The sequence below is a fragment of the Cyprinodon variegatus genome, unplaced genomic scaffold (assembly GCF_000732505.1).
Source record: "Cyprinodon variegatus isolate N-32 unplaced genomic scaffold, C_variegatus-1.0 Scaffold1246, whole genome shotgun sequence".
Lineage (NCBI taxonomy): Eukaryota > Metazoa > Chordata > Actinopteri > Cyprinodontiformes > Cyprinodontidae > Cyprinodon > Cyprinodon variegatus.
Genome location: NW_015151699.1, coordinates 140,241 through 152,534, shown reverse-complemented (window position 1 = coordinate 152,534; position 12,294 = coordinate 140,241). Strand labels below are relative to the sequence as shown.

The 12,294-nt window shown below is 35.0% G+C and overlaps 1 protein-coding gene across 1 annotated transcript in view; it reads right to left on the bottom strand.

Moving 5' to 3' along the window:
* Positions 1 to 12,294, bottom strand: part of LOC107102383 (fibrinogen C domain-containing protein 1-like) — a gene marked incomplete at its 3' end in the record, with an annotated part of 179,958 nt that overhangs the window by 44,546 nt on the left and 123,118 nt on the right. Inside the window, exon 6 of the mRNA XM_015401672.1 lies at positions 8,026 to 8,122. Coding sequence (XP_015257158.1) covers positions 8,026 to 8,122 — 97 coding nt within the window. The remainder of the gene's footprint in view (positions 1 to 8,025; positions 8,123 to 12,294) is intronic.

Sequence of the window (12,294 nt, the reverse complement as noted above, 5' to 3'; positions counted from 1 at the left end):
GATAATTAGATTTATATTTCTCCAAGATTTATTGATGGATGATGATTTTTTTTTTATAGCTTTTAAGATTTTTTGATTACTAGAAAATTGAGATTGTGTTCAAGACTGATGCAAAAAAATAAATAAAATAAAATAAAAATATTTGGCAAAATCTTATTGTTATTAAGCATAGCTTAGCATCCATGATTTGATAAGATTTAAATTCCTTAACATGTTGCATTGATAACAGTTACGTATATACACACTTAGTTTGCCAGGAAAGTCATCTAAAAAACCTTGTAAATTCAAAGAATCTTTTAGATAATAATAAAAAAAAATTCTAATGATCTTCTAGACACACTAAGGAATGATTTAACAATGTGTCATAATGTCTTTAATCGACCATTTCTTGGGTTCCCTCAGTAGCTTGATGACAACCTAAATCTGTTACTCTATTCTGTGTGCTGATAGCTTCACATCAGTGGAAACATAGTGCAAAAGGTTGTTAGCCAAAAAATACTTTTCATATTATAAGGAATGCACCATGGGCCTGATCCCCTGTTTTTCTAAATAATATACTCTAAATTGCATGGGCAAACAAAACATCTTTGCATGCAATAAGTGCAATTGTGCACTGAAATCACCTAGCACTGTAAATGAGTATCTGCTCTGCTGGTGCAAACAAGTTTGCAAGTTTCAGTACAGGCAGACCTTTTAAACATCAGGTCCTGTTGTTAGAAACCTGCCAGATGATCAACGTTTAAACAGGTTCTTGCTGAGAACTTCTAGTGCACAGTGTACTCCCTTTTTTATATAAAAGAACATGACAGCTATTTGAATGTTTATATCACTTATCTGTTTATGTGCAAACAGCAATAGCTAGGATCTATAAAACACTTTGGATTTATAGGATTTATATCACTTTACAGGGTTTGCCTGTCATCGCCTTATTGAACTCTCACAATTAAAGCAGATTTTGTATGCTGTGTGCTTTATCTTTTTCTAAATGAACCTCCAAAGGTAACGTTAGTTAAAAATGCAGGTTTTGATATCTGATTTAGTGTTTTGTAGTTCTCTGTGGAGCAAAATTCTTTACCTGCATCATCTCATACTTGTCGAATATCTGAATGTCAGGAAAACATTCTACTGCAGACAGACTATCTGTGGCAATTAAGTCATTGTAGAATATTGAGAGAGCAGCAGAAAAATACAGATTTCGTGAGGATTGTTTTTCTAAGGAAGGACGTTTTTAAACTTGCTATGATAGGGCCATATTTAAAAATATCAAGGAGGCTGTGTACACATATAGTCTATTGTAAAGGGTGGGCTTAGTCTGAGACATTGCAAGAGTCTTTAACTCTTCATGTCCGTGAAGCTGCTAATTCACCATTAGTGCATCAGTTTCCAAAGGGTGGTCTCCATTGTTTATTCGCTTGGAGGGTTTATATATCGAATCTCCTTAGTGTCAAAACTTCTGTGTCCATGTTTTGCATAAATCTGACCTGATCTAACAAACTCCTCTTAATAATTCATCAGCACAGTATTTCAATATCATTATTCTTTTTTTTATTCCCAGTTTTTAAAAGCGTGTGGGCGGAGCAGATATGGAGAAAAAGCTAAAAAAAAAAAATGCATATTGCAGTCCTGTTAATAGATAATAACTTTAAAATGTCTCTCATGTGATGTAAATGGGACACGCAATATTGTAAAGAAAGCCCTTGAATTAATTTAAATTTTTTTTTTTTACTTTTATTTTATAACCATTGTTTTAATGAACATTTGCATACTGAAATAGTTTTGTTGCAATACTCATTGCAAAAGCATGAAATATTTATTGTTAGGGATACTCTGATCAGAGATTTTGCAAAGCTCTTACCAGCTGAGCCCAATTAATGCTGGTTTTATATTGATTTTATTTATGAGAAAAAATAAAATAAATACTTGCTGCATAAATGGAAAATCTGTTCTTGTGGTAAAACATTCAGAGTAAAATGAAACATTAATGATCTCATAAACAGCTTGAGGTTACAAAGCTGTTTCTTGTTGCATCACGGAAAACTTACAAATATATTCAAATTCTCCAGGTTAGGAGACTGAAGTATCTATACAAATAAAAACTCAACAAAAACAGTCCTATCCTGGTTTATTGTTGGTTAACTAGGTTAGTTAACTTTAAAAGATGCATTCATATAAGAAAATACATTAAATTGCTGATATTAGGACTAAATTAATTCATTCTAAGTTTTTTTTTTTCTTTTTAAAGATCAGCAACATTATTCAAAAGAAGATACCATTTGTTGTTTGCTAATAGCTTTTGATTGAAAAAGAACTTGGATTCACAGAAATTTGATGGTCCTTTCTGGAACCTCTTGCTCCCAGAATAATCTTCCACTGAATATCACTAACACATTCAGCTGATACCGATCAGCTTATGTCATATCAAACATCTTAGTCTCAAACTAGTCAACTTTAACTCTTTAAAGTGTGTTGCATCGATTTACTGACCAAACATTTTTTTCTAATTTCCAATCACACCCTGGTTAAATGTAAAATAGGCAGATTAAATTAGGAGACAAATTTTCCGTAGAGTCTGTTTATGTAATCTTTGGCAATATAACGAGAGTTTTGACAAATTTTCTAAATAGGAATGATTTAGATTTTAATTAAATAGTCAGGTACTTTGGCAAAAGAGTGAAATAGCAGTCTCTGTATCTTGCAATTTTAAACAAACAAAATAAAAACATTAAAAAAATCCGTCTTGCAGCTTCAATGCATACTAATTTGCATTTTTGGCACTAACAATAACCCAGATTGTTTATGTAACAACATACCTTCACTTTTACTAACTGAGATGTCGCTCCCAACTGTTGTGCTGCCACATAAGATTTTGTTGTCTCCTGTGCGATGACAATAAAGCTTCTTCTTAAATGACTAAAAATGAGAAATAATGTCCTGTTATTTAAGGATTTAAAATAAGGAGCTGCAAGCTCCAAACTCCATATTTTTATATGTTTGCTTATGTTATAAGCTTTACCTGCCTGAATAATCGTGCCTTTTTCTACAGGTTAAGGTATGTTGCCTAATAAATAGTTTGTATTTATATTTGTGCAAAAATGTCTGGTAGTCCCTTTTTTAGACAGTCAGACGGCACAGTATTTGTTTTTCTGTTTCTAGAGCCGCTTTTTTCTCCCCCTTTTATACAGCCACTGGGAAAAACTGTGTTTAAAGCTGTTGGTGCAGGCCTGTGTGACTAAGTCTGCCAGATGGAAGACTGGCGAAAAGAGAGTGTCCTGGGTGGGCTGGGTGGCTGCAGGTCTTTGTGCCTTGCCAGAGGGTATGGTTTGAGTTGATCTCCTCTGAGCGAGGGAGTGGGGAGCCAGAGATCAACAGAGCAGTCTTGATAACCCGTTTTTTTTTTTTTCAGAGGTAGTTATTAGTTAATCATTTTCATTACTAACTAAATGGACAGCTGATAATCTATTTGAGAAGAAATCATTGATACTAAATAATCTTCCCATATAAATGAGTAAGTTACTTGTAAGAGTGTTACAAAGTAGTCTTTGAAAATAACAAATTTGAAATTTAAGGTTAATTCGAGTCATTTTTCTCACTTATCCTTTTTTTCTCCATTATCTAAAGTGTTAAGCAATTAAACTACCCTATATTTCAACCTGAAGAGGGTCTCTACTGAAAACCTACATCTACTTGAACCTACTGGGGCTTAAAGAGATGAAAGCAGATGAAAACATAAATGAAATATGTTCTCTGGCGCTCGGGCCCCGCAGAAGACTTCGATGCTGTGAATCAAAATGCACTTGGACGAGTAACCTAGAAAAGGATTAGATTAGTCTTTCCCCAGGGCCCAGACGCTGGTAGTGGAATAAGCCAGAGGATGAGTGGGAGTGAGAAAGAGGGAGGAGATGAGGTGGAGGTGGGTGGAAGTTTGTTTGCGTGCGGGAGAGAGAAGCTGGGCCAGGAGCTAAATGAAGGGGATCTTGAAAGATGATTGGCTTCAGAGAGGGCGGGCCCCCGAGTTGATTAGCTGGAGCTGAACGAGGGACAACACAGATGGTTCACGTGAAGCGTGAATCATTTTATTATAACATATTTTTCTGTATAGAGGGCTGTAATCTACAATAGTAATGGAAGACAAACTCAACTGGTCTGTGGGATGTCTATGATCTTTACAGTGAGCAACTGTGCACTGGTCCTGAAACAGACTTTTTTAAGCTCTAATTTCAGAATCAACAGAGTCGACTTGGTGAAAAAGTAGTACTCACTACAGTACAACACTGCTCAAATCAGAATACCTCAGGAAACATAGGTGCTGAGCTGGTGTGTGGGTTGCTTTTGGATTGGCATTTATGTGAAAAAAAAATGTGTCATTAACTTTGAATGGAAATACTCACAAAAATGGAAGTGTGCAGAATTTTTCTTTTTTTTTTTTCTATGAATAGCCCGACAGTCATCATCTTATTCATCATATACAGTAAGAAGCTTTTTACAGCTCATGAGCTAAATCGTATCTCTGAATGTTTCAAATGAGTCATGACAGGAAAGAATTTTATCAGCTTTAAGTTGCTATCACCATAACAGTTTCACTGTTTCAGTTAGCCATGAATTACACAGCAGTCGCAGTATGTGTGGCATGTGGTGAGTGGGAGCAGTCCACAGATTCTGGGATCAGGACTGAAAGAGTTTGTGGTTGAACAGAGGCCACCATCATATTATTATCTGCTAATATCCAAACTATTCTTGCCTGAAATCCTTACGGTTGGTCCATATACATTTTATGAATTTGTTGAAGGACTTAATTATGAGTAAAGTTGTTTTTCGAGTGCAAAATATAATTGATGATCCTGTATAGAGATGCAGTTCATTTATATACGTCTTTTACATTGATACATGCAACTGTTGTCAATATAAAGGCAAAAACAAAAATAAAGGTGTGGAAAGATGAAACAATTAAACAAAAACTTTATTTTCTCCTTAAATAGACCCACTTTATTAATGATTTTTATGTAGATTTGGAATCAGGGTGGTGTGAAAGAATACCATCCATTTTCTAAAAAAAATAAATAGAAGTATTTGCAACCATTTACAAACAATAAGGTCTAAACCGAATGCTAGATAAATTTGGCTATTGTTTCCTCCATTTTTTTATTTATAAAGTACCAGACATTCAAAATAGCCCATCCCAGTGAAACGTCAGCCGAATGGTAGCCCACTTCCCTCCAACTCCCAGCAAAATCCCCTCCAAATTCCAGCCACTGAAGTGATCCCCACTTGCATATTTTTCTTACTCTGACTCCAACCTTCCACTGAATTACAGGATCTGACCAGGAGATTATGCTTCTCTTTAGATCTTAATTTCCACAAATCATGACAGAAAGAATATTTTAATACAAATGTTGATGTTTTAAAAGGAATTGAAGGGAACCAAACAAGGTCCACCCAAGGAATAGTCAAGACCCATCAAGGAAAGTGGGGAAATCTTTAATGGCTACTACTGTAATGCCATGGTCTATATAAAATTAGATTTTATTGTCCTTGTCCTAACAGATGCATTTGTAGAATGATATTTGGATTCTTTTAACCTACCTGCAAAATACGGTGTTAGGCAATAGATTCAAGTGCATTAAATAATGCAAATGATGAAAAAAATTCTGAAAGGAGAGCAATCCTTGATAAACTTTAACAGTTTAGCAGAAAGTAAATGAGAGCAATTCAACATAGCTTTTAAGGTTTTAAATAATAGAGATAATGCAGAGTCTTTCCTTAATGTTTTCCTCCAGGAAATGTAAGGTTTTTAGCTGAAACATAAATAATAAATCTACACATTGTATGTGGAAAGAATTTAGAAATAATTTATCATGGATAATTTTCTATATTGTTCACATTATAAAAAAGTGTAATTTTATCAGGAGTGCTGTACTGTTTCCCCATTCTGGACTTTGATCCAACACTGTAGCTGATTTTAATCTGTTTTTTTAATAAGAGACCTACTGATATTGCACATCGGTGGTAGATTTTTGTGTGCAACATAATGCTTATTTGTGCAAAATAATGCTCATTTCAAATGTACAGAAAGCTAAGCCATAAAAAGACAATGATGGTCAGAAGTCCTGTCTGTGTAAAATATTTTAATCCATTTGATTAGAAATGCTAAGCTGTGGAAGTTGGCTTTGGAAAAGTAAACAATTTCACAGCTGAAGGCATTCATCTGTTGGCAATTTCTCCTTGTCAAATTTCACAACAAATGTATTATGATGCCAGTGAAATAATTAATGACTGCTAAAATGTTGTAACACTTACACAGGAAATCATTCAGAGGTGCACTTGAAATAATAATGAAAAAAGTGAGGGCATAAATAATGTGTTGTTGTGCCCAACATACATCTTGTATTCAGTGGTTGTCATGTTTGCTGCCATGCTAAAGCTTTTTTTTTTTTTTATTGTAGCAGCTTTACAATTTATTGTGAAAACTGGCACAGGATCTGGATCATTACCAAGGTTTGATGAATTGTTCCTTGGCTTGAGGTGCACCTTTGGCAACAATTTTCTTTAAATCCTTTTATAAGTTTCTAAATAGAGCACAGTGTGTGTCTGCAGCCGTGGTGTTTTCTGCTCTCACCTTCATTCACTATGTTTTCATGTTTGATCTACAGATCGAGATTTTGAGTGAAGCATGGTTCCCTTTTCCTGTGTTTTTTGTCGTCAGTATAATACTTCTGGACTTTTTTTAGCACAATGCTGAAGCTGAATCACTGCTGCCACTCTCTGGGTAAGTGGGGAACTGCTTGTTCTGCCAAATAATGTTAAAGGCATAGTGGAGGATTTTCACAAATTTTTGAAAAGACCCACCCTCACAAAAAAAAAAAAAAAAAATGCACATGCAGAACCCTGTACCCACTCCTGAGAGGGAATGCCTATTAAACATGTGCGAGGGCGTGCACGAGCCCATGTCTCCTCATTTAAAAGCTGCTGTTTACAGCAACTTTACAGAAAGCCCATATTCTTATCTTCAGGTAACACAGAGTACATGTCTGATTAAACAATACTACTTAAACTTCAGCGATAGTATCTAGGTGTTACTTTATTGTACAGTATGTCTCGTACCATGTCAGTTGGTTGAACTGTTCTTTTTCCATCTATTTGCAGGTGATGAAGCAGACTGAAAATGTTTTATAATTATCTCCCTTTTATCTCCTATTTGTTTCATATTTTCTCCTTTTTTTCTGTTTTTCCTTTCCTGTTCCACCTACATTGCAGTGTCCATATAATCTGTAAAACTCTAATTCTAATAAAGCAATTTATATGCATAGAACAAGCGGAACTCTATGGCGATAGCCGTACTGCTCCACTTGTGAAAGTAAAATCTGTTGGGCTCTTTTTGGCATCAAGACAATTATTCTTATTGCCACATCGACAGACAGGACACTGTAAAAAAAAAAAAAAAAAGTTTCTGTTTGCATCGCTCATACAGCTTACTTTCTAAAAGAAGATTTGCAAATGTTCCACTGTAAGACTCACCACTGGTAAGTGAAAATGGGGATGAGCATGTAGGAATGCCATACATAAACATATCCCCAGAATTATTGAGAATTAGGAGGACCACTTGTTTTGATGATCCACCCAGAAAAAGAACATCCTCCATTATACCTTTAAGTAATCCTTAAAAAAACCTGCATCCACATTATTATGTTGATCATCACCAAACTCAAGTAAAAACGGAGACGGCTGTAAAAAAAAAACAAAAAAAAAAACATGGTGATGCAAAACTGAATTTCTCTGCCCTTTTCCTATCTAAATATGAAAGAAAGAACTTTCCTACATGTGTACTGACATGCCTTTTACCCTTTTTCACAATCTGTGTAGCTATGGCCTTTCACCTAAAGGTACTCACAAAATAGAGCACATTTACAAGTGGACAATTACATGCATGTAGCACTGACAGAGGTTTATATGATTTCACCTCAATTTAAAAACCCCACTGGACATATGTGTTTTTCAAAGGGTGCCAAAACCACTAAATGATCCACTTACCTAGCCAGTGTTCTCCTGTGATTTTGCCAAATCCTTCACGGTATGACTCCCATCCCCTGAAGAAGTTGACCGAGCCATCCTCCCTTCGCTGAATCACCTAAACGATCAAGACAGCAAGACAAGAGGCAAAGAGGTCAGACGGTTTTTCATCTCACACAGAGCGCTTCATCATTCTTTGTGATGAGTCATTCTCTGTCCCACTGATCGTCACTAAGCTCAAGTAGAACTAAACTAAATGAACTCATAAATGCTCGCTCCTTTGCTAATGAATAATGCAAATGCTCTATCCGCTAAAAAGACAATTTGTTGGAAGCTAATAAAGGGAATCCATTAAATCTTGACTGACTTTGAAACAAATTGCTATGGAATGTGCCTACGTAGCTGAGATCCCAGCAGAGAGATTATATTCATACAACAATTGTTCTATAAACACACAAATGTTTCACTAAAAGGAAAAATGCAATTATAAGCAAATAGCAGATTCTGATTCACCCTGTGCACATGCATCTGCATCTTCTAATAAAATATAAACTTGAACTGCTGACATGACAAACTGATGAGGAGGAAATAGAAATGTGTTCCTCAAGAGTGAAATTACTGAGCAGATCTTAAAGAAGTATGATTAGAAGACTGCACTAATGTTTTAAAGGTAAAGGGAAATCCTTAAGACAGTGGATCCTCACCATGAATAATCTTTCTTAAATTCCAGAAGGAGCAGATGGCAAAGACAGCAGTTTTTCCTTCTAACATCTGTACTGACAAAGAAATCCAGCTGAGCAACAATAATTGTCCAGATTATTCCCATTATGCAACAAGAAAGTCTTGATCTAAAACACCTTCATCATCATTAAGCTACATTATCCTCAGATGTATATTTTTGACTTTTTGACATCGTAAAGGAAACATGCAATTATTTTTTTGGTTCTTGCATACAAGGAAAAGGTTCATTGTCTAGCCTTTATTTTCAGACTGTCATGACAAGTATCACAACAAGGGATTTTCTGCCTGGTCTTGAAAGGTTTTTATGTATTAAAACACATCAAACTTGTTAGCAAGTGCAAAGCTGATCTTCCAAGCAGATGAAATTTGTACCACATGTGTAAAATGAGCAGAACAGTGGGCAAAAATTTTATTCACATGTGCCTATATGAACATTTAGATCGTGTTCTTATGAGCAAAATAATTCAGGTGCAAATTCGCAAGTACAAAATTCTACGGTTATTATCGCTACAAAGGAGGCACTGGCATGACGATGAGTCTGTGTGCATGTGAAAATATTTAGATGGCCAGAAATACAATGTGTCGAATAATATTAGGGAAAAAGTGAAAAATGCAATGACTAAAGAGAAATCTTAAAGCTGAACTTGGGATAAATAAAGTATTATTGAATGGAATCATTTAGAAAAAAATCAATGAAAAAGTTCAACAGCCACCATAGATCAAACATGATTGACGGTGCCACACTGAAGTACAAATCTTTTTCTTCCTTGTTGTTCCATGATGGGCTCTATATGTAGCACAACTATGTTTTATCAAATCCCTATTGGCCTACTATGTTTTGCAATATATTAGATGAAACGGATGTTGTGAGTAGCGAAGGTAAATCAAGTTGTTAAGTTCTAAATTCTGCTGCTTTTATTATAACTTTTATTTTCATCTTTTATTTTCTCACTTTTGTTTTCAGCACTTTTAAACAATGTATAAAAAATGCACTATTAATAATGTTGAAGAATATTATTTTCATTTTTTTATTTTTATTATTTTACAATTGATATCATCTCAACCTACATGGCTTTAAACTTTTACTGCCACATTTAAGATATTAGTTTATTTCTATGTAGTTTATTTCTAGTAATTTGCTCATTTTAATGGTGGAGACCAAACCTGTTTTCATGTCTTACCCTTTGTGCTCTCAATCTTTATAGATACCCCACAACATATGCATATATATACACAACAAAATAAACATTTAAAAAACAATGGTGGTCTAATACTTTTCAGATTTAATCTAATTCAAATATACTTTATTGATCACAAAGATAAGTTATTGTAAGACATAATGACATTTCTATTAGAATGGGCTTCTTAGTGTACCCAAAAATAATAAAATAAATTAAAAACCTAATGCAAGTTTAAGATTACCATTGAAAAATCTGGTTTGACAAACCCTCAATATTAACTGCTTACACATAATCTATTTAAGGTTTTGCTGATGCAAACGCACTGTTCAATTTTTGAGGCAGGAAAAAAAAAAAGTAATTTTTCCATTAAGGCTTCATGAGCACAGAGCTACTCAAAAAGTCTTGGTTGTTGAAGCATTATTCCTTTTACCCAAAAGCAAACGCCAACCTCATCTTTGAACTAAACCTTACACTTGACGCAATGAAGTCAGTCAAGTGATAAATCCAGACTTTTCACTGAATATTTAGGACAGAGGCAGGATTCATTACCTATAGCAAAAAGATAATGTTCTCAGAAGCTTTGGTTTGGTTTGGCTTTTTATTATGTGTTGATTGGTTATTATCAAGATGAGCAAGATTACAGAAAAAGTTGCAGACAGACTTCTCTATTTTTCTATTTATTTATTTAACCTCAGGTGTGTCTTAGTCAAACTTACAAGTTATTAAACTCTGTTGGTGATCTGGACCACAATTCAGATTTAAGGACATTTTAGAAAATACCTTAACATTGTAAGAAGGAGCAGGACTTTTCAAAGTGTGAAGCTCGCCTCTCCTATGGGGTGCCATAACTTTAGGTAAAAGTAAGCAGGATTATTTGTGGAGATCGATTTCCCACATTTCTCCAAAACAGCTCTACAGGTAGGCCTACTCATACTGTTTACTTCTATATACCTGTTTGACTGCAAAAACAAGTAAAAGAAACTATTATCAATGGGGAAAAGTGGACTAACATAACACTGCTGTAGCCTTATTGCATACAATATGATGTTAACACTGGGTGCAACTTTTAAAGTTGTCTCCCTAAAGAAGTTGCATAAAAAACAGACACAGAAAAAACTATTTGTCTACTAAGACAATTACATGAATAGCTGTATAGAAGCAGAATTTAAAAAAGGAACAGAATCATGCAAAGTGTAAAAACAGTGGATTTAATAAGCAGGAAAACTCAGGAGAGAATGAGACCTGGTGAAACAGGTTACATTTGCAGGCTGTCAGTACAGATGTGGCTCTAAACTAAACTTCTCAAACTTAATCTAAAAATACACAGTAAAAACTAAATCAATCATTAATCACCAAGAAGTTGAAAAAAGTCATCTAAAACCAGATTTAAGGTGCAGTAAAACTACAGTCCAGTCAAGGTGGGAGAACTATTTTATTGGTTTACAGCAAAATCTCCTGAAATACCTTGAGACAGTTTGGTATTGGTGTGTTATATTACTGCAGTCGCTGCTTGAGATTACAAACAACAAAAGGAAACCTTGTGCAACTCTCAAAGAGGCCACAGGGCGCTGTTAAAACAGCAGTGGTTTATGCATTGGGATAAAATCTGGTTTTATCGAGCTTTAAAGTGTTGATGACACAATATAAACATTTTCTAGAATTTTTCTGCAGACCAGAACGTTAATAACGATGAGCAATGACATCATTTTAGGCATGCCTGGATAAAATAGCTTTCATCAAAAAAGCTTTGCCATTCAGAGGACTCTATAGCACCAATTAATTACTGAGGGTGAAAAGGGGGGTGATGTATACAATTGAAAAATTGAGAGCTGAAACAATGGTTTTGTTATAGACAGTTGCTGAAGTTTTTATGGATAAAGATACAGTTGATGCCTTCATGTCATGTTGCAGCTTTTTGCATCCTCCCCCATATGGATGGTATTGGTTTATTTAAGTTTCCTAAGGATCAGGTCAGATGATCAAGAGAGATGGACTCTAGCCTACAGAGTCTGTAAGCTAGAGGTCTGTTGTGGATGGTTCTGATCTGTATGGTGTGATGCCTCCATATTCCTCAGCATCACTACACTCTCCTGGGCTTGAACTCGGTGATGGTTCAACCACCAATTTCAGAAAAGATGTTCTGGAACAATCATCAGGGTCTTCCTCCATCTTCATTTTAGAATGGCAAGCTAGCCACAAAAGGGTTCTTCCTTTGACATCAGCAAACAGAGATGGGTTTTTTCTAGCTATAAATCAGAGTCTTGCTATGGAGCTACTAAATGTAGGATATTTAGATATTAGAAATAGGCCTGTTTGGTTCATTATAGCTCGTAACGACTTGGTATGTCATGCTGCAGGATTTTATAGC